General features: G+C 40.6%; 1 protein-coding gene across 2 annotated transcripts in view; it reads left to right on the forward strand.

Moving 5' to 3' along the window:
* Positions 1 to 19526, forward strand: part of KAT2B (lysine acetyltransferase 2B) — a 119677-nt gene that overhangs the window by 75430 nt on the left and 24721 nt on the right. For both annotated transcript variants that reach the window (XM_001380477.4, XM_007505154.3), the window contains exons 6-8: positions 1663 to 1854; positions 8877 to 8983; positions 13941 to 14066. In XM_001380477.4, coding sequence (XP_001380514.3) covers positions 1663 to 1854; positions 8877 to 8983; positions 13941 to 14066 — 425 coding nt within the window. The remainder of the gene's footprint in view (positions 1 to 1662; positions 1855 to 8876; positions 8984 to 13940; positions 14067 to 19526) is intronic.

Raw genomic sequence — 19526 nt, forward strand, 5'->3', positions numbered from 1 at the left:
AGTCAGTGTCTGCACTCAATTACATGAGTAAGGCAGTGCATACCACTGTGTACAAACAAGGACGAACTGGATCATTTGGATGAATGGAGATAAATAAAGAAGGAAGGCACTGGGATAACAATACCTAGTGATATTAGGTTCAGTGGCGTTCCATTTCTTTCTGTAGCACATGATAAATGCAATTTGTCTCCATTTTTTCCTATTTACTATATTTCCTCCTGTTCTCTTTGCAACAATTTTTAGGGCTCTGTTTTGTCAAGGTAACCCCAAAATTCCTATCAGGAGAAGCATTTTATGTGATGGAGAAAAGAAGAGTGGAGGAGACATTCATTCAAAGTGGAATTTGAGCTTGGGTGGGTTTGGGGCAGATGAGAAAGTAGTCATGAAAGCCTCTCTTTAATTAAAAAAAAAATGGGTCCACCTCGAGAGAAAGAACGGTTGGGGTAGAAATGCAGGAGGAAATCATTTGATTTGCCACTTGGTTGGATGGGTACGTGATTGGGGGTTTGGGTTTTAAAAGATGACTCCATTACAAAAATGAATAATATGGAAATCGGTTTTGAGTGATAACACATGTATAACCCAATGGAATTGCTCATTGACTCTGGGAGTGGGGAGGGAAAGAACATGAATCATTTAACCATGGAAAAATACTTAAATTAAAAAAAAATGGAAGAGGGAGGAATGCAGAGAAGGAGGCAGCATGGAGTCTGGGGAACGAATCCAGGCAAGATGAGGGGTGAGTAACTAGATACAGAGAGATGTTAATGGTCATAGTAATAACACTCTGTGTCAGAGATTGAACTCGAACCCAGAACCCCAGCCATTGGGGCCCCAATTCCATCCGTTCTCATCTCTTGATGCTGGTGGGAAATAGTATGGTATGACAGGATTTATTGGCTTTCACATAAAAAGGCTCACAAGTACCATTAGTTGCCTATAGCCCAGGCATTTACCATTAGGAGGAGACATTCATCTTGGTAGAGTGGAAACAGTTCTGGGGCTGGAATCCTAGGACCTGGGTTCAAATACTGCCCTTGCCATTTGGTAAATCAGTTGGCCTCTGGGAATTTCCTGGGCAGTAAAATGGGGGTGTTGAACTAGGCGATACAATCAAGGTTTAAATGGAAAGGAAATGTTTAGGTTGAATAAGGAAAAAATAATGTCTGATTCAGAACAGATAATGGCCCAGGAAACCACAGTTGAGTGAAATTAAAGCTCTTTTGCTATCCAATTTCCCATCCCTCAAAGCCAAGGGGCTCTTGGACCCAGGACCAGAACCCCTTGCTCCAGACCCTAATGCTATTTGTTGCTGCGTTTGTTGGTGAGTTGATTAGCCAAGTTCAACACTTCATGACACCACTTTGGGGTTTCTTGGCTAAGATCCTGGTGTGGTTTGCCCTTTCCTGCTCTAGCTCATTTTATAAATGAGGAAACTTGAGTCCAACAGGGTGAAGTGACTTGTCCAGGATCTCTGAGGCTGAATTTGACCTCCGTTCCTCCTGACTCCAGACCTGGTGCTCTCTCCACCACAGCCCCCCTCCATAAGCACATAGTACAAGACTTGTTGGGAGGATAGTTGGTTGTTGATCCTCAGGGCTGTGCCGAAATCCCTCCAGTGTCCTTGGGGGGTGGCTCATTGGTTTTCTCTCATTGCTTCAGGTGGCTGTGCTATTGCCACGTGCCTCAGTTCTGTGACAGCCTCCCTCGGTATGAGACTACCCAGGTGTTTGGGAGAACGCTGCTCCGCTCCGTCTTCACCGTGATGCGCCGACAGCTCCTGGAACAAGCCCGGCAGGAGAAGGACAAGCTGCCCCTGGAGAAGCGGACGCTCATCCTCACCCATTTCCCAAAGTAAGGAGGAGAAGCTGGAGACAGCTGGCTGAGGGATCCAGGGACCGATGTCTGAGGGACCAAACCTAGGAAAGGTTCCCCCTTTGCCTGTCCACTTCTGTCCTTTGTTGCATTTAGTTATTGATTTAATTTTTAAAAATCCCCTTATTTTCCCTCTTAGATTCAATACTATGAATTGATTCTTAGGCAGAAGAGCGGTAAGTGCTAGGCAATGGGGGTGAAGTGTAGAAAATGCTTGAGGTCAAATTTGAACCCAGGACCTTCCTCTGGGCTTGATCCACTGAGCTACTTAGGTGATGCTGACCCCTCCCCTCCCACCCACCTCATTTTATTTCATTAAAGCTCCTGATGCTGGGCACGAATCTGTGTACGTGGGCTGTTGGGGCTTTGGGGAGTGGAAAGAAGGCTGGACTTCAGAGAAATCTGGAATTTTGGGCTCCCCTCTCATCCCAGCACCCCAGATATTCTCTGCCTACCTTTTAGGTTTTCCTCTTCTCGAAAGTGGCTTCACTCCATCTCCTTGTTGGTTCTTTCACTCCTGAATTCGTTTTGTGGCATTATTTTAAAATGGGTTGGAAAGGATTCTCATGGTGGTTTCAAGCTTCACCATCTTGCCTCGAAGGGTCCCTTTCAGGAGGACCTCGCATGCTCCTCAGCTCAGGGTCTCGCACATTTGGTTCTCCAGAAAATGGGCATATTCTTGTTCTACCCCCTTTCTTTGCCTTAGACAAAACAGGAAGTTCTTTTCAGTTGTCTAAATTAGCGTAGCCATTAGCCATTGGAATTCTTGATTTTTTGGCAATTTAATCATGAATAGTAATAGTAATAAAAGTAAAATCTTTTGCCAGTGCAAAATGTGTTAAAACTATTAAAAAAAAAGCTTTGAGTATATTGAGAAATAAAGATATATTTTAAAGGAAAATACAGTGTTTCGCAAATGGAAGAAATGTGGCTGGAGGCAAAGGCAAGAGAATTAGCGAGTGCTGTTCTTTGCCACTGACCTTGACAATATGGTCTTCTGAGGAATTATGAAGAGCCGCCGAGGCTTGTTGACTCAGAGGGTGTTGTAGAGACGTCTTTGGAGTAGCTTGAGCCACACGAGTCAGTCCCCTTAAGGTCTGGTCTGTTCTTCTGGGGGTATGATGGAGCGGGGACTTGGGGGCAGGGATGGGGGAGGTAGTCAGCTCTCAGATGTTACTCAAAGACGGGCGCCCAGTCCTCAAGCGTCTATTACAACGTTCTGTCAGTTTCTGAACAGTTTAACACGGTTTATGTTTTGGTGTTGGGGGGAAAAATGTCGTTAGCCTGATAGTAGGAATGACTAAATGTTGATGCTGATCTGAAAGAGAGATCTCAGCATCCCCCAGCTTCCAGGCCACCCCAGCGCCATCTTGTCCTGGGCCACTCCAAGAAAGCAGGAACCCTTAAAGTGCTGAATGTTTACAGCTGCGCGATGTGGGCTTCTATGAGACGAGCTCTGGGAACGACTTGGTAGTTGGAGCCTGACTTTTAAATCGATGTATGTCTTAGGAGAATTTGTTCAAGTAACGGAGGTCCGAGTTTAGAGTTGGGAAGACCCAAGCTCAAACTCTGCCCCTGATACTCATGTCTGACCCTTGCTGGTCACTCTAAGCCTCAATTTCCTCATCTTTCAAACTGGGTGGTTGGATCAGATGCCTCTTTAAGCTTCTTTAAGATCCCTTGAAGCTCTCTGTCAGGGATCAGATGGCTTTCTGGGTGCTTAGATTGAATTCTTAACTGGACCTTGGTCAGGACTGTGCTCCCCTTTACCCAGAATACACAGTTTCTCCAGCACCTCACTTTTTTGCTATAATAATGCTGATTTCTAAAAGGACATTCGAGTGAAGGATCATAGCTTGAAAGCTGGGAGGACCTTAGAGACCTGAGTGCAGCCCTCTCATTTTGCAGAGAGTTTGTCTGGAGTTTAGAGTGTTAAAGGATTTGGCCAAAGCCACACAGCTAGCAATTTTCCAGAAAGAGGTTTTGAACCTTCAAATCCACCGCTGTCTTTAGTTCACTCCATCACACTGTCTCAAGCTCTCTTTGATCTTTACGAGGGATCCGAAAGTCATCCATCCTCACGATGTGCTGTTGATACGCAGCTGGATTTTGTCCCTGTTTTAGAGATGAACAACCCAGGGCTTGCTTGAGGTCCCACAATCAGAGCCAGGATTCTTGGGGCTCCAAGTTCATTGTTTTTCTAAGACACTGCACTCTTTTGTTCTCTCTTTTTCTTCCCTTTGCCTTTCCTTGTTGGAGGAGTTCCTCCACCCCTTCGTCCCCTGGAGCATCTTGTTGACTGGGTACTGTGACAGGGGAGACCCAAAGGGACCAAAGTCAAGAAACCCAAAGGGATGAGGGAACAAAATGTCCAGCAATGGGAGAGTGTGAGGAGGAGGATGGGAGGAGATTTTTTTTTTTAAAGTTAGCTTTGCTGGTGCCTTTTATTTTGTATACCACCATCAATTCTCATCTCTGCCCCTATTTTTGCCATGGAATCTCCTTTGTAATTAAGAAATACAGGTAAGGGGCAGCTAGGTGGTTCAGTGAATTAGAGAGTCAGGTCTGAAGACAAGAGGTCCTGGGTTCAAATGTGACCTCAGTAATTCCTTGCTGCATGACCCTGGGCAAGTCACTTAACTCCAGTTGCCTAGTCCTTACTGCTCTTCTGCCTTGGAAATAATATTTATTATTTATTCAAAGACAGAAGCTAAAGGTTTTTTTTTTTTTAATAAGTTGAGCAAAATTCTCTAAAAGATCCCATCTGTCATAGATTGTATGCTCTATGTCACTCCCAAGTATACTGAAAGAAGAAAACAATGTGAAGAGGATTGGATTAGATGGCCTTTCTGCTCCCTCCCAGCTTTACGTTCTGGAACCCACGTGGGTTTCTTTGTTCTCTGGGCTCAAGTTTCATGTATCTTCTGCTGATTCTGATTACTTTACTCTGTGCCTGTTCTTGCAATTCTTCCTGAGTTTCTCTGGGTCTTTCAGATTTCTGTTACTTTTGGTGATCAATAAATTGGGCATTGATTTTGCAGCCACTGTGTGATAGCTTCTCTGCTAGGTTCTGGAGCTGCGAAGAGGAGGAATCAATAGTGCCTGCCTTCAAGGAGCTTATATTCTTTTCAGATACCAAAATTTTTACATCTCTTCCCCAATTCTTCCAAGTAGCTTTTCATAGCATTTTTTCATTTTAGTCAAAATTACGGATCTGATGCGAAGTCGCACAACTGCTTGTTTCAGTGATATTCAGAGAGAAGTGGAATTGCCTTCCACAGTAATACTTTTTCCCTGAAAATCCATTTGGCCTCTATTAGATATTGGCTAATTATAGTGTTCTCTTGCTCTAGCACACAGACCCGGCAGCCTGAGACTGAGGAGCTTTGTGGCTTCATTACTAATAGTAGGATCAAACTACCACCCACTTCTCCTTTTAAATCCCTTTCTGATGAATGTGACAACATTGGAGGCTGTTGAGGGGATTGATGACGATTCATTAGCAACCAGTTCCTATTTACTGATGGCTGTAGCCAGAGTACATGTTCAGAATGAAACAAAGGAGAAGAGAGGGCTCTGTTTGGGGATGAAATTGTCATTATTCTTGGCTCTTCTTTCATCATTTTTAATTTCCCTCCTTCCTGAGCTGTTTAATTTAATTAAAATTCTTTTTTTATTGTGGACTTAGCAATTATCCCCAAAGCCCAGGATTTTAATAAACAAAGAAGAACAAGGAAGACACTTGTAGAAGAAATTGAACTTCTGGGACAGTTTTTTTAAAAGAGTACACATAGATAGATATATGTGTATATGTACATGTATATACATACATTTGAAAAGATACTTCTGTTTGTCCATCCATCTATCCATCCATCCATCCATCCATCCATCCATCCATGCATCCATCCATCTATCTATCTATCTATCCATCCATCCATCCATCCATGCATCCATGCATCCATGCATCCATGCATCCATGCATCCATCCATCCATGCATCCATCCATCCATCTATCTATCTATCTATCTATCCATCCATCCATGCATCCATGCATCCATCCATCCATGCATCCATTCATCCATGTGTCCCATCATTGAATACAGTAATAAAGCTACTCTGTGTCCCATTTCTGCACTCTTTTATCTTTGCATGTTTTTAGCAAATGTTTTAATGATATTCTTGGGTCTCAGTCACCACTCACCAGCCTACTACACCCTTCTCTCTCCTCCCCCATCAAATTAATCCTTTACTTAATGCAGATAGTCAAGGAGTCCAACAAACTTTCACATTGGCTCTTTGAGAATGCATGTCTGATGGTGCATCTCAGTGCCATGACCATATGTTGTAAATATGCATTTGTATATTTATATATGTCAGGTGGTGGGCTGAACGTTATATCAACAGTATCACGGAGTCTTTCTAAATTTGTCTTCCTTTCCCAATCCCCACCCCCATTTCCCTTTGACTTTTATTTTCAAGACATAGCTAACATTTTTTTAATTTGGAAAAATTTAATTTTTTTTCACTTAAGAGATATCGATCTCTTTTTTTTTTTATCCTTCACAGCTACCTGCCTAAGAAAAACAAAACCCCTTTTAATCAGTTTGCCTAGTTAGGTAAAATTAATTCCTTTATTGAACATTCAAGAAATAGTTCTTAAAAAATTAAATTGCCCTTCCTTCTCCCATGGGGATGTCCTTATGTCATGAATTTCCAATGAAATTTTAAAGGTATTAGAGAAGAAGAAACATAAATGTAACAGAAGTTTGAACTTTGGGTTTTCCCCAGCTTTCCAGGTAAGCAATTGTGGCTTAGGGGAGAAGGGGGAACTCTATCCAGAATGCATATGTTGCAGGAGTAAATCGAGGATGCTCATTTAGGAATCTTCTGCCACTCTTCTGTCTCTACCCCAGCAACTGCTGTCAATATTTACATGAGGGAAAGGAATATAGTATAGTATGAGGTGATAACTCAGTAGAATTATCTTGGTTTGGGGGAAGCCAGGTGGTTCAGTGGTTAGAGGGGCAGACCTGGAGGTCCCGAGTTCAAATTTGGCCTGAGACCATTCTTAGCTATATGACCCTGGGCAAGTCACTTAATCCCCATTGCCCCAGCCCTTACTGTTCTTCTGCCTTGGAACCAGTACACAGTATTGATTCTAGACCGAAAGGAATTAACAAAAGGCATTGAAATCATATTGGCTAGAGTCTGTGGTTCTCAGGGTGGTCCATGGGGTTTGGGAAGAGCTTTTTGTTATCATATTCCAAATTGGTAACACTAGTTGACAGTCATTGTCTGACAGTATATGCATCATTTAGTAGCTATAATCTCCAGAGCCATTATCCTGTAGAGTTCATTGATATCTTTTGTTTTCACATTGCCTAAATTTCCCCAAAGATTACTTCTCCAGTTCCTGTCCCAATGATCCATCCCATATAACAATTTTTTTAAAAGAAAAAGAGTAAGAAAGGAAAAAGAAATAAGAAAAATTGAACAATATATGGAAAACTTTTTAAAAAATTTTATTTAGTTAATTTAGAACATTATTCCTTGGTTACAAGAATCATTTTCTTTCCCTCCCTCCCCTTCCCCCACCATTCCCGTAGCTGATGCGCAATTCCACTGGGTATTACATGTGTCCTTGATCAGAACCCATTTCCATGTTGATGTTTGCACCAGGGTGATCACTTAGAGTCTACATCCCCAATTATATCCTCTTGACCCATGGAATCAAGCAATTGTTTTTCTTCTGTGTTTTTACTCCCACAGTTTTTCCTCTGAATGTGGATAGTGGTTTTTCTCGTAAATCCCTCTGAGTTGTTCTGGATCACTGCATTGCCACTAATGGAGAAGTTCAGTACATTTGATTTTACCACAGTGTATCCATCTCTGTGTACAATGTTCTCCTGGTTCTACTCCTCTCACTCTGCATCAATCATAGAGGTTGTTCCAGTTCACATGGAATTCCTCAAGTTTATTATTGTATGGAAAACTCTTGACAATATAGGCATTGTTTCTTTCTTCCTTGTGGACAGAGGTTGGGGATGATTTGTCTTATATTTTTTTCCTTAGGGTCAGGCTTGTTGGCAGTGCTTATTTTTTTATTGTTTCCTGGTTGTTCTTTCCATTTACATTATCAAAGCTTTGCGTATATTGTTTTCTTGTTTCTGTTGTCTGTATTCAGTTCATGTAAGTCTCTCTGTATTCATCATGTTCATTGTTTCTTACTGCTCAGTAATATTCCACTAAATTATGTACCATGTTTTATTCAGCCATTCTCTAGTTGATGGGTTTCTTTACTTCCAATTCTTTGCTCCCATAATTGCTGCTATAGAGGTGTTGTTGTATATGGAACATGTCTTTTTATCAGTTACCAGTTTGGGGTATATGCCTAGCAAGGAATTTCTGGGTCAAAGGGCATGGACAATTTATTGTAAAATTCCACATTGCTTCCCGGAATGGTTGTATCCATTGACAGCTCTGCCAACGATATCTATAGTTCCACAGTTCTACCAATAATTCCTCTATTTCCCTTTCTCTTCCAACACAGATGATTCTCATCTTTTGTCATCTTGAAACAATTATATTCCATCATCCCTTCTCCTGGACCAAGATTCATCTTTATATGTAATCAGAATTGGAATGCCTTTGAAGCATTTTTTTGTTTATATTATTATTGTAGATGTTGCATGTATTCTCCTCTTGGTTCTTTCAAACCTTGCATCAGTTCATACAGACTTTCCATGCTCTTTGGAATTTGTCTTTTTTATCATTCCTTCTGGAGCATTAGCATCCACTACATTTACATACTGTAATTTGTTCCTTCCCCAATCAGTGGGAAACCACTTTGTTTCTAGGTTTATGTTACCACAGAGATAATTGTTACTCTTAAAGGTGTCTTTAAAAGCTAGTTTGATTAATCTTTGCACAAATTAATTCTTAATTTTAATGTTATCTCTCCTGTGTGTGTGTGTGTGTGTTGTGTTTGTGTGTATGTCTAGGTTTCTCTCCATGTTAGAAGAAGAAGTTTATAGCCAGAGCTCACCTATCTGGGATCCTGACTTTCTGACTGCTTCTTCTCGTGCTAGTCAGCTAGGAATCCAAACAGGTAATGTGTATGTATGCATGTATGTATGTATGTATGTATCTATCCATCTTTCCATCCTTCCATCCATCCATCCATCCATCCATCCATCATCCATCCATCCATCCATCCATGTCTCTCCTATCTATCTATCTATCTATCTATCTATCTATCTATCTATCTATCTGTCTGTCTGTCTGTCTGTCTGTCTGTCTTGCCTGTCTGCCTGTTTCATCCATCCATCCATCTATCTATCTATCTATCTATCTATCTATCTATCTATCTATCCATCTATCCATCTATCTTTCTGTCTCTGTCTATCCATCTCTATATTTATCTGTCTCTCTATCCCTTATCTTCTGTCTTTGAATTGATACAGAATATTGGTTCTTTGGTAATAATTTTAGGGTTGCGACTTAAAATCTGAATTAATTGGTTGCCAGGGGAAAAATCCCAAATAAAATACCCAAGCCAGTCTGGAAATTTATGGTAATTTTAATTAATATAGAGGGAAGGATTTTAAGGAGGAAGAGAGAAGAGGGCATAGGATTTCTCCCGCCTGGCCTGTGCCAGGGGGAGTTCAAAATCTCCACCGATAGGTCTCTGAAGGAGATTAGAGATTTCTAAGAGGATAAAGTTTGGAAAGTAACGGAGGAAAAACTCAGCCAGAAACTCACCACTGAACCGGACAATAGCTGTAGCCACGCCAAGATGCCGAAAAGCCCAGCATGCTGCCACTAGCCACCTCTCTGCCACCAAGGGTACTGGAGAGAGGAAGTGACATGAAATATATGAACCTTTTACTCTTGTGTCCCCTTCTCTCAATTTTCTATCAATCACATCAGAGGCTTTTCTCCAGGACTGCCCATTCTTTAGTTCTCATCTTCTTTGATTAGATTATATCTTTTTGAGTTACTTAACACTTCTTTGTTAAGTTCACCTTTTGTTAGTTACTTAATCTTTTTGTGATTAATTTACCCTTTACTTAACACTTTTTTGTATTAAGATCTTAAAAAAATATAGACTTAGCTTAAAGTTCTAGCATCACTATAAAGTAAGAACTAAGTACCTTCATTGTTCAATCAGGAGATTACAATTTCATCTTCTCCATAAAGTAAGATCTAAGTAGGGTGGAGTAATTTAAATTTCACAGTTCTAAGGCAGAAAGGTGGTAAGGGCTAGGTTATTGGGGTTAAATTACTTGCCCAGGGTCTGCAAGGCCAGTTAGGAAGTGTTTGAGGCCATATTCTAACCTAGGAATTCCCATCTCTAGGCTTAGCATTCTGTCTGTTGAGCCACCTTCTGTCCTAGGTAATAGGCACTTGGCATGGAGCTGAGAACCAGTAGAAAGAGAATGGGGCTTTGTCAGATGTCACCATTACTTCTGCATTGAATTTGTGTCATTCACCTAGAAAATTGAAGCCCAGAAGTGAGCCAGGCAAGAAGATAGGAAATCCTGGGTTCAAATGTGGCCTCAGACACTTAATAAGCTGTATGACCCTGGGCAAGTCACTTCAGCCAGTTTGCTTCAGTTTCCTCATCTGTAAAATGAGCTAGAGAAGGACATGACAAGACCTCTTTAGTATCTTTGCCAAGAAAACCTGAAAATGGGATCATGAAGGTTTGGACCTAATTGAAACAACAACAACATTATTATGAATTCTTTAAAAAATCTTTACTTCCATCATAGACTCAGTACTGTGTAAAACTGAAAAGGAGTAAGGGCTAGGCAAGGAACTCTTTGAGATCTGTAGTTTTTTCTTATTAATTCCTGACCTAAACAGAAGTTAAAACCCCACAATATCCTTTCCTGCTGACTTGAGATTCCTGAAAGAAGTATTTGTCCCTAAAGCCAAATAAATGCAGCCATATATGTTTGGGAACAGACCCAACTTTATGCTTTGGGGAATTTAGTTTTGTCCAACTTGAGGACTAAAAAAAAAATTCAACAAATGGTCCCCACAGAATAGACCCATAGTGACTTATTTGGCATGGATCCCTCTCCTCTTCCCTAAGAAGTAAATAGAAATGATGGAGAAGGGGAAGGGGGACTCTTATTCCATGGGGCCAAGGAACAAAGTCCATTATTGATAAAGCGTCAGTGCTGGTTAACCTCAGTTACTTTTATACCAACATGTTTGTTCATTTTGGATGTTTTTCTGCCAGTAAGAGTTTAGTAAACCCCTACTATGTGGGTTGGAACTTTGGGCAGAGGGGGAACTCCAAATCTCTGATTGTCCCAAATCAACACATTTTTGGCAGATGTCTGAAACCATGTCATTTTACTCCACTGCCAAATGTCCAAAACATTTTCTAATGATGATTGCTCTTTTAGTGGCATTGTCATCAAAGCTGTTAAGGGTAAATGAGGATACAGTTTTAAGATTTGGAGTTGGAAAGACCTGAGTTCAAATCTTGCCCCAGATATTTAATTAGCTCTTGTGATCTTTGGCAGGTCAGTTAACCTCTCACACACTTAATGTCCACATCTGTTCAATGAGAACAATAATAGTAGCCCTCAACCTCCTGGAGTCATTGGGAAGATTAAATGTGTAAATGCTAGTTCTTAATATTATCATCTTCCTCATCCTCATCCTTCCAGTTACCTAGGCTAAAATATTAGGGAATGTAGGTGCTGCACAGAGTCTGGAACTCAGGAAGAAAGACCCGAGTTCAAATTTAGAAACTTTGGGCAAATTATGTAACTATTGGACTCGATTTCCTTATTTGTAAAATGAGGTGAAGAGGGAAATGGCAAACCATTCTAATACCTTTGTCAGGAGAACCCCAAATGAGGTCCTGGAGACTTGAATACAACTGAAAAATGACTGAACAACAAGAATATACATGCACATTTATTGACATGCTTGTGCTATTTCGTGTGTGTATGTGTGCATAGCTATATGATATATACAAATAAAGCTTTATTTACTTTCATATGAATCTATTACACTCATGTGCATATACAATAAGGTGATGTATGTTACATTATTATTAACCTCATATCATATGATCCTATAATATATATATATTTTTCATATATAAGTATATATGTATGTGTGTGTTATATATCTAGCCTTAAGTAATTTACTCCCGGCCCCTCCGGGTAGGGAGAATTAGTTTCAGCTGTCCTCGGCAAAGCGGAGGACCCAGGAAGTTTCTCAAGAGGATAAGTCTTTCCTGATGCTGGTCCCTTCAGAGAAAAGCTAGCCGTTAAGGGTCAGCTTTTTCATTCAATATGTGTCAGTCCAGTCAGCAGATCCTTCTGCCCCTCTTCACCAGCCACAACTTGATAATCATGAAGAATTCCTCCAGTCTCCACTTCCAAAAATGAAGGACTCCTTTCTCACAGGAGGTTCCACTCCAAGTCTCTAGTTCCAAGTTGAACTCCACTTTTAAAGACATTTTCTTTTGTGTCACTTCCCCTAATTCCACGTCTACCAATCACAGCTGAATCTCTGCTCTAGGACTGCCCAGAAGGCAGTTAGTTGATTCTGATTCCTTACCCACTATCATACTCGTGAGTCACAGATCTCCCATTTCATGATTAAGTGGGATATTTGCACTTTTGGTGATTAGATCTAAAAAATGGGCAGATCTTCATACTTACGTTTTAAGTATCGTGTTTGTACTTTTTGCATCAGATCTAAAAACAGGCAGGTCTCCATACTTAACTTTTAAGTAGGGTGTTTACACTATGGGTACTTGAAATCTAAAAATAGACATGAGTTACAATTTAAATCTTCACCATCAGGGAATAGCTAAGTACCTTCATTGTTACAATCAGGGAGAGCCAAATCCAGTCTTCACATCAGAGAAGGTCATCACCTGGTTGCTTTCCGTGGGATGGAAATTTTTGGTCCCATCATCTGTCCAGGAGGTCCTGTTAGGGCACAGAAAGCTTATCAAGATCCTTTGTAGATCTGGAACTTCAGGGTGCCTCTGAGACACCAACCCCTTACATTTTCTGGAGTATACAATTGAGAATTAGGAAGTTGAAGTGCTTTATTCCAGGGAAGCCCACTGGAGAAGGCATAGGAGACCATGTGTGGCAGGTCTTATTAATCTGAATGTTTGACTGGTTGAGAATATCCCAGTCATTTGATGAGCCCTTCTAGAATAGTTACGTTATTCAGGTTTTGCATTTACGGAAGCACCAGCTCTTCCCACTGCAGTGTTCTTATTATGGATTAATGGATCTCTCTGTGGTCTGGGTTCATTTCATTTCATCCTGTGGCTTTCCCCATCAACTTGGATAATTACCTGCTGCTTCAGCTATTGATTCACTTGACGTGTTAGAGGGAAAATTCTAGGATGACTCCTCTCTGGGCTGGGTCCTGGTTCCATCTTCTTTTGATATGAGTTTTTGAACTCTCTTCCCTTCGTGAGCTCAAGTACTGAGATATTCAACTGATGCCCAGTTTCCTCTTTTTAAGAATGGAAGCAATAATCCCATGGAACCTTCTTTGCAGGGTGATTGTGAGGATCAATTATGGGGACATATAAAGAACCTGGAACCCTTTAAAGCGCAATATTTGTAATAATTATTATTACCACCTTGATTATTTAAAATAACTTCATTGATGTTTTAGGAACATTGATCTTGGTCGCTAATATCAAAGATATTAATAATGAACAATGATTTGTTCTTTTGGAATCAAAATGATTAATTTTACATTTTGTAGTTTTTAAAAAATTCTTGCTTGGTCTTAAGAACTTTCCTTTCCCAAAGATCTGACATGTATACTATTCTGTGTTCAACTAATTTACTTAAAGTTTCCTTCTTTATATGCAAATCATTCACCCATTCTGAACTTATCTTGGTGTAGGGTGTCAGATGTTGATTTGTTTTCTTTTGGGACCCTATAAACCCATGAAACTAGAGGGATCCCAGTGCACACTGGGAGAGAAGGTGCCTGTGAATGTATCGACTTCAGTCAGTGTCAGTGGACCCTCATTTGGCTTTTTTCTTCTATTGCAGTCATCAACCCTCCTCCCGTGGCCAGGACTGTATCATACAATGGGAGCCCGTCCTCTCTGGAGCAGCCAATTGGAGGAAGCATGAGTCCTGTTTGCAAGGTCTCTTCTGGACTCGAAGGAAACCGAGGTGAACCAGAAGAGGGAGGAGGGCAAGCTCAATCGGCTTGGATTAGTACTTTCTTATTGCTTAGATGACTCCAACCTACAGTCTTCTTTAGTCTTTGAAATAATGCTCAAAAGTACGAATTGTGGTGTTCAGTGATTCAGTGACCACTGAGAGAGCAACGAAAATATAACATTTAGTCGTGGAATTTTACAGTGGTGGAAATAGGAAACGGTTAAACATATTGTTGTTTGTTCAGTCATTTTCAATTGTGTCCAGCTTTTCATGACCTCATTTGGGGTTTTCTTGGCAAAGATTCTGGAGTGGGTTGCCATTTCCTTCTCTGGCTTATTTTACAGGGGAGGAAACTGAGGCAAACAGTTCAGTAAGTGTGTGAGGCCAGATTTGAACTCTTGAAAATGACTCTTCCTGTCTTCAGGTCTGGCATTCTGTCCACTCTACTGCCTAGTATAGAAAGTCCAACCCCATGCATTTTAGAAGTGAGGAAAATCCGGTCTGGTGTTCCATCTTCGAGGGGAGGGAGTATTTTATTTTTGTCTTTGTATCCCCAGGGTCTAGCACAGTACCTGGCATACAAGCCGAGTTAAATAATAAAGGCTTGATTAAGGAGAAGTGAACGGAATATAAAAAGGAATGTTTTAAAGCCACAAGTTGTTTTATTTCAGCACAGCTTTGGAACCAGGTCAAGGATCAGAGTGAGTTTAGCGGAGGAGTCTTGGCCGAGGAACAAATGCAGATCTCTTCTATGGTTACCCACTCTTCTCTCTTCTTCCTTCTTATCCAGTCTTCAGACCCTAAGCTTTTTTTTTCTTTTAATTGAAAATTTTTATTTAATTCATTAATTTACAATATTTTCCCATGGTTACAAGAATCATGTTCTTTCCCTTCCCTCCTCTTCTCTCCCCCTTCCTGGAGCCAATGAGCAATTCCACTGGGTTTTACCTGTGTCATTGGTCAAGACCCATTTCCTTTTTATTGATAATTGCACCAGGGTGATCGTTTAGAGACCCTCAGCTTTGATAATGGTGCCACAAGGAGCTTCTTTCCCCCTCCTGGGCCCTTATTTTCCTCATGGCCTTTTGCCTGGAAGGAGTGAATTGCTCCGTGTTTGCTGTTCTCAAGGCTTGGTTCTGTGTGGCAGGAAGGATCTTCTGTCTGTGCCCAAACAGCCACAAGAGAGCCTGAGGCTGGAGCTGGCTTTTCCCTCTTGGCAGGACCATTCCTTAGACTCTCCTTGGCCAAGCTTTGCAAACTGCAGCTGGAGGAGGCCCTCCTGCTTAACTTAGCCGCTTTAGATGGCTCAGGGCTTTTCCCTTTTAGGGCTGTTTTTGTTTTCTTTTTAATTATGAAGTTAGTCATCGACAGAGAGACGACATTTCAACATGCAATAACAAAAAGGACAATCACCTACAAAACGGTGAATTTCCATTAGAGTTTTTAAATATATAGATTGAATTTTACAAGGATTTAATAAAACTGTCCTGCTACTTTGTACTACTTTCTGCATATCTTCATTTAAGAAGAAAGTTTTTTTTTTAAAATTTTTCTTCTCCTCTGTCCCCTCCAAATTCTGATACAGCCAGTAATTAAAAAAAAATTAAATTCATTTTTCTTTCCGGTGAACAAAAATCTGTTTTTTACTCCCTCCCACTTTCCTTCTCCCATTGTAGGGGAAAAACCCTTATAACAAATATGCATAGTCAGGGATATTTGTATGTCTTAGACTGTTGCTTCTCTTTCCGGTGATGGGGACCATGTTTTATCGTTGGTCCTCTTGGACTGTGGTTGGTTCTTACATTGATTACAGTATTTCTAAAGTTTTTCTGTTCTCCCCATTCTCCTCACTTGACTCTGTATCAATTCAGACAGATCTTCTTAGTTTTTTCTTATCATTTCTTATAGTACAGTTGTAATATAATGGCCTCAGACACTAAGTTTGTGACCCTGGGCAAGTCACTTCACTCTACCTCAGTTTCTTCATCTGTAAAATGAACTGAATGAAATGGCAGTTTAGTGTTTCCTTCCCCAAAAAACCACACCCAAATGTGGTCCCAGAGGATCAGATGTGACTGAAAAGCTTTTCAACATCAACATTCACTTATCATAATTTGTACAGTCATTCCCCAGTTAATGGGCACCCCTTGCCATTATGTCAGTTGGTAAATTTGACCCCCCCTCCCCAAAATGTGACAAACAGAAGTAGAATTAATGCACTTTTGACAGCCCTGTGATTTGGTTCAGCCCTTTTAGAAAGCAATTTGGAATTCTGTCCCCAAAGTTGTAAATTCTTTAACCGAGTAATACTGCCTTTACACCCTTCCTCTAAAGAGATCAGAGGAACCATTTATACTCCCTGTATTTTAAAAATGGTTTATTGGTGCGCTACCGCTCCAGTCCCAGATAGGAGGACTGCCATGTCGTAAATGACCGTAGTCAGGAACATACATTTCCCCTCTCTAACCATCTTCCCATTATTTAGGATCTTGAACTCTCATCAGGTCAGTGAGTTTCACTCCCTCCTAAAGCCTGCACAGTTAGAAGTGACTGCTGAAGGGCCGAGTCTAGATGGAGACAGCAACTCAATAAAATTATCTGAGTATGTTGGCCCCTGGGTGGGAAGGTCAATAAGTAGCATGCCTGGGGAGCTTCCATTCACATTTTTATAAATGAGGGAGTTGGGGATTATAATTGTATTTCAATTTTGCTACTAAAATGGGCCTTACCTCGTGTTAGGAGCAGGCAAAATGACCAGAGATTAAGAAAAATTCTAAAAATCATGTCTAAAGAAACCTTAAATCAATTTGAGATATTTAGCTCATTAAATTTTTCACAGGTTGTTATATAATTGTAGCAATTTTCTGATGGAGTCCATCCATCCTCTATGTGACAATTTACAAAGTCAAAAATAGAAAAGCTGTTTTTATATGGGCTTACTCAATAATGTTCAGTATGGTTATAGGGGAAAAGCAACAGAATTTAACAGTAGTTAAAACCCAGTACATTAAAATGATTCAGTGTAACAGAATAGTATTGAATGCAGTAATATATGAACTTAAACCAACAAGGTAAATCTTAAACAAAACAATCAGCAAAATGTAATAGAATACAGAGATTTTTATAAAACATGGCAGTCTGAAAAGCCTTAAAAATATAACCTCCAGTCTCTTTAAAGTTCCTTGTTTTTTTTTTTTTTAATTATCCATTTAGATGCCTATTGTCAGAAAGCAGAAGATTGGTAAGGGGTAGGCAATGGGGGTTAAATGACCTATCCAGGGCCACACCACCAGGAAGTATCTGAGGCTAGATTTCAACCAAGGACCTCTCGTCTCTACACCTGGCTCTCAATTCACTGAGCCCCTGAGCTGCTTCCCCATAGTGAGGGTGGGTTTTAGGAATCTCAATTTGGGCAAAAGAATTGCAGGGAGTTGAAATTCTCTCCTGACTCCCAGGTGAGATAAATGAAAGGATCAATGCAGTCAAAAGATATCCTTTTAAAGTAGCCATGCTTGTAACTTCCTGTTTGGAAAAGTCTCTTCCTTCTCCTCTTTCTCCCCCACTGTACCCCCTGCCCCTTAACACATGGAGGCTAATCGTAGCCTAAGGAAAAATCGCCCCTGTTTTTACCAACTGGTCTTTGATCCTGAAGAAATTGGGTCTGCTACCAGCAGCCTGGGTCCTGGGGCTGGGCCTGGGGTAGGATCAGCTGGTCCAGGTGAGTGAGAGAGAGGCCAGGAGCAAGAGCCAGCCGGGAGTCAAGGTGGGCAGCCAGAGCAGGAGTGATCTGAATCAAACAGGTCCGAATTGCAGGAGCGCTCAGGCAGGGCTGGGACCAGGTGAGTGATTAGCAGGCAGGAGGTGGGAGCTGGGAAGCAGCTAAGCAGGAGCAAGATGAGCCAAGAGGCTTGCTAAAAAGCCTTGGAGAAACGTGGCTTAAAAAAAAAAATCTAGGCAATAGCTATTAAAAGCTGAACTTGGTCACAGTAGAGAAAAGATTTAGAGGATTGAAGGTATTTCGTCACAACCGACGTGGTTAGCCAAACTGTTAAAATTAATTAGTTTCTCTACTAAAAGTATTATATTTAGAGGTTTATTAATGATTATTAGAAACCAAGGATAAAGAAATACAAAATAAGAAAGCATGTGTCTAGGAGGGCTGAAAAGCCCATTCACAGCCACTTACTCTGCATCTTGAGAGACATGTGTGCTTAGAAGTGGAAGCAGAGAAAGCAAGTAGGTGGTACAGTCAGTTTAAATACCCATTTTGTTCTCGGCCCAGGTGGGTATCTCCAGTGAGATTATAGGGCATTCTGGGATGTGCCAAATACTTCTGGGGATTGAAGTCTGGGGTTCAAATCTCTATTTTTACAGGAGGTACAATGGGGAAAGAATGAGGACCAGTGGGAGGTCCATCCTTCTTCCAGATACTAAACAATAACCTCAACTTTTGTTTGTATAAACTGAAAAAACTGAAAATAGAAACCTGACCCTCAAAGCTCAAAAATCTTATCCACAAAGGAAAGTGATTGACTTTATAAACTACACCTACTTTAAGTGTTCTCTGTTTTGCATTCTTTTTTGAAAAAATGGATTTTTAGTGAACTGCTTTGCTTTGAGGTTACCTAGGCTTCCCTTGTATGCTTCCTCCTCCTCCTCCTCCTCTTCCTCTTCTTGCCAGAAAGCCATACCTTGTTGTTTATTGTCTGTTCTTCAAGGGTGAGGAGAGAAATGTGGGGAAATAGTTTCTTTTTTGGAAGTCTCCATTGAAAGTTCTTTCCGATCTAAATGCATCAATGGACTTGATTTTTTTTTCCTTTGGTCTTACATTTTTCCTTCTTTATAGCTGTACATTTTATTCTTCTTAAGGATCAGAGTGATAGTGGATGGAAGGTTAGGTTCAAAGCCAGGAGAAATATGGATTCTAAGGTTGTCCCTGACACTGACTAAGGGCAGTCCTGTAGTACAATAGGAAAGACACTGGATTGGAGAATCTATGTTCTATACTCATCTCTCATACTACCTATATGACCATTGTAAAATTTAATCTCTAATAGTAAAAATATTATAGTTTAGGAGGTTTATTAAATGATCATTAGAAATCAAGGAATAATGAGGATATAAACTAAAGACCATGGCTGAACAGCTAGTTCAAACACCCTCCTTACCACCACCAAGCTTGGTACCGGAAGTAAAGAGGTCCCTACCTTCCATGTCCCTACCTAATATTCCCTATCTACAGGAAGTAAGTAATGACAGGAAGTCAGTGGGCTCCTGGGAAATATAGTTCTTTTTTTTAGGATAACAGATTTTCAATTATACACCTTGGATAGGTCATATAACCTGTGGTCCCTAGTTCCTTAACTGTACAATGAATAGGGTAAACTAGTCAGTCTCAAAGGTTCCTTCCATCTCAATCTGTGATCTTATATTCCTATTGTCTTTTCTTGTAACATCCCTGAGCCTCAG

Source organism: Monodelphis domestica, chromosome 5 (assembly GCF_027887165.1).
Source record: "Monodelphis domestica isolate mMonDom1 chromosome 5, mMonDom1.pri, whole genome shotgun sequence".
Classification (NCBI taxonomy): Eukaryota; Metazoa; Chordata; class Mammalia; order Didelphimorphia; family Didelphidae; genus Monodelphis; species Monodelphis domestica.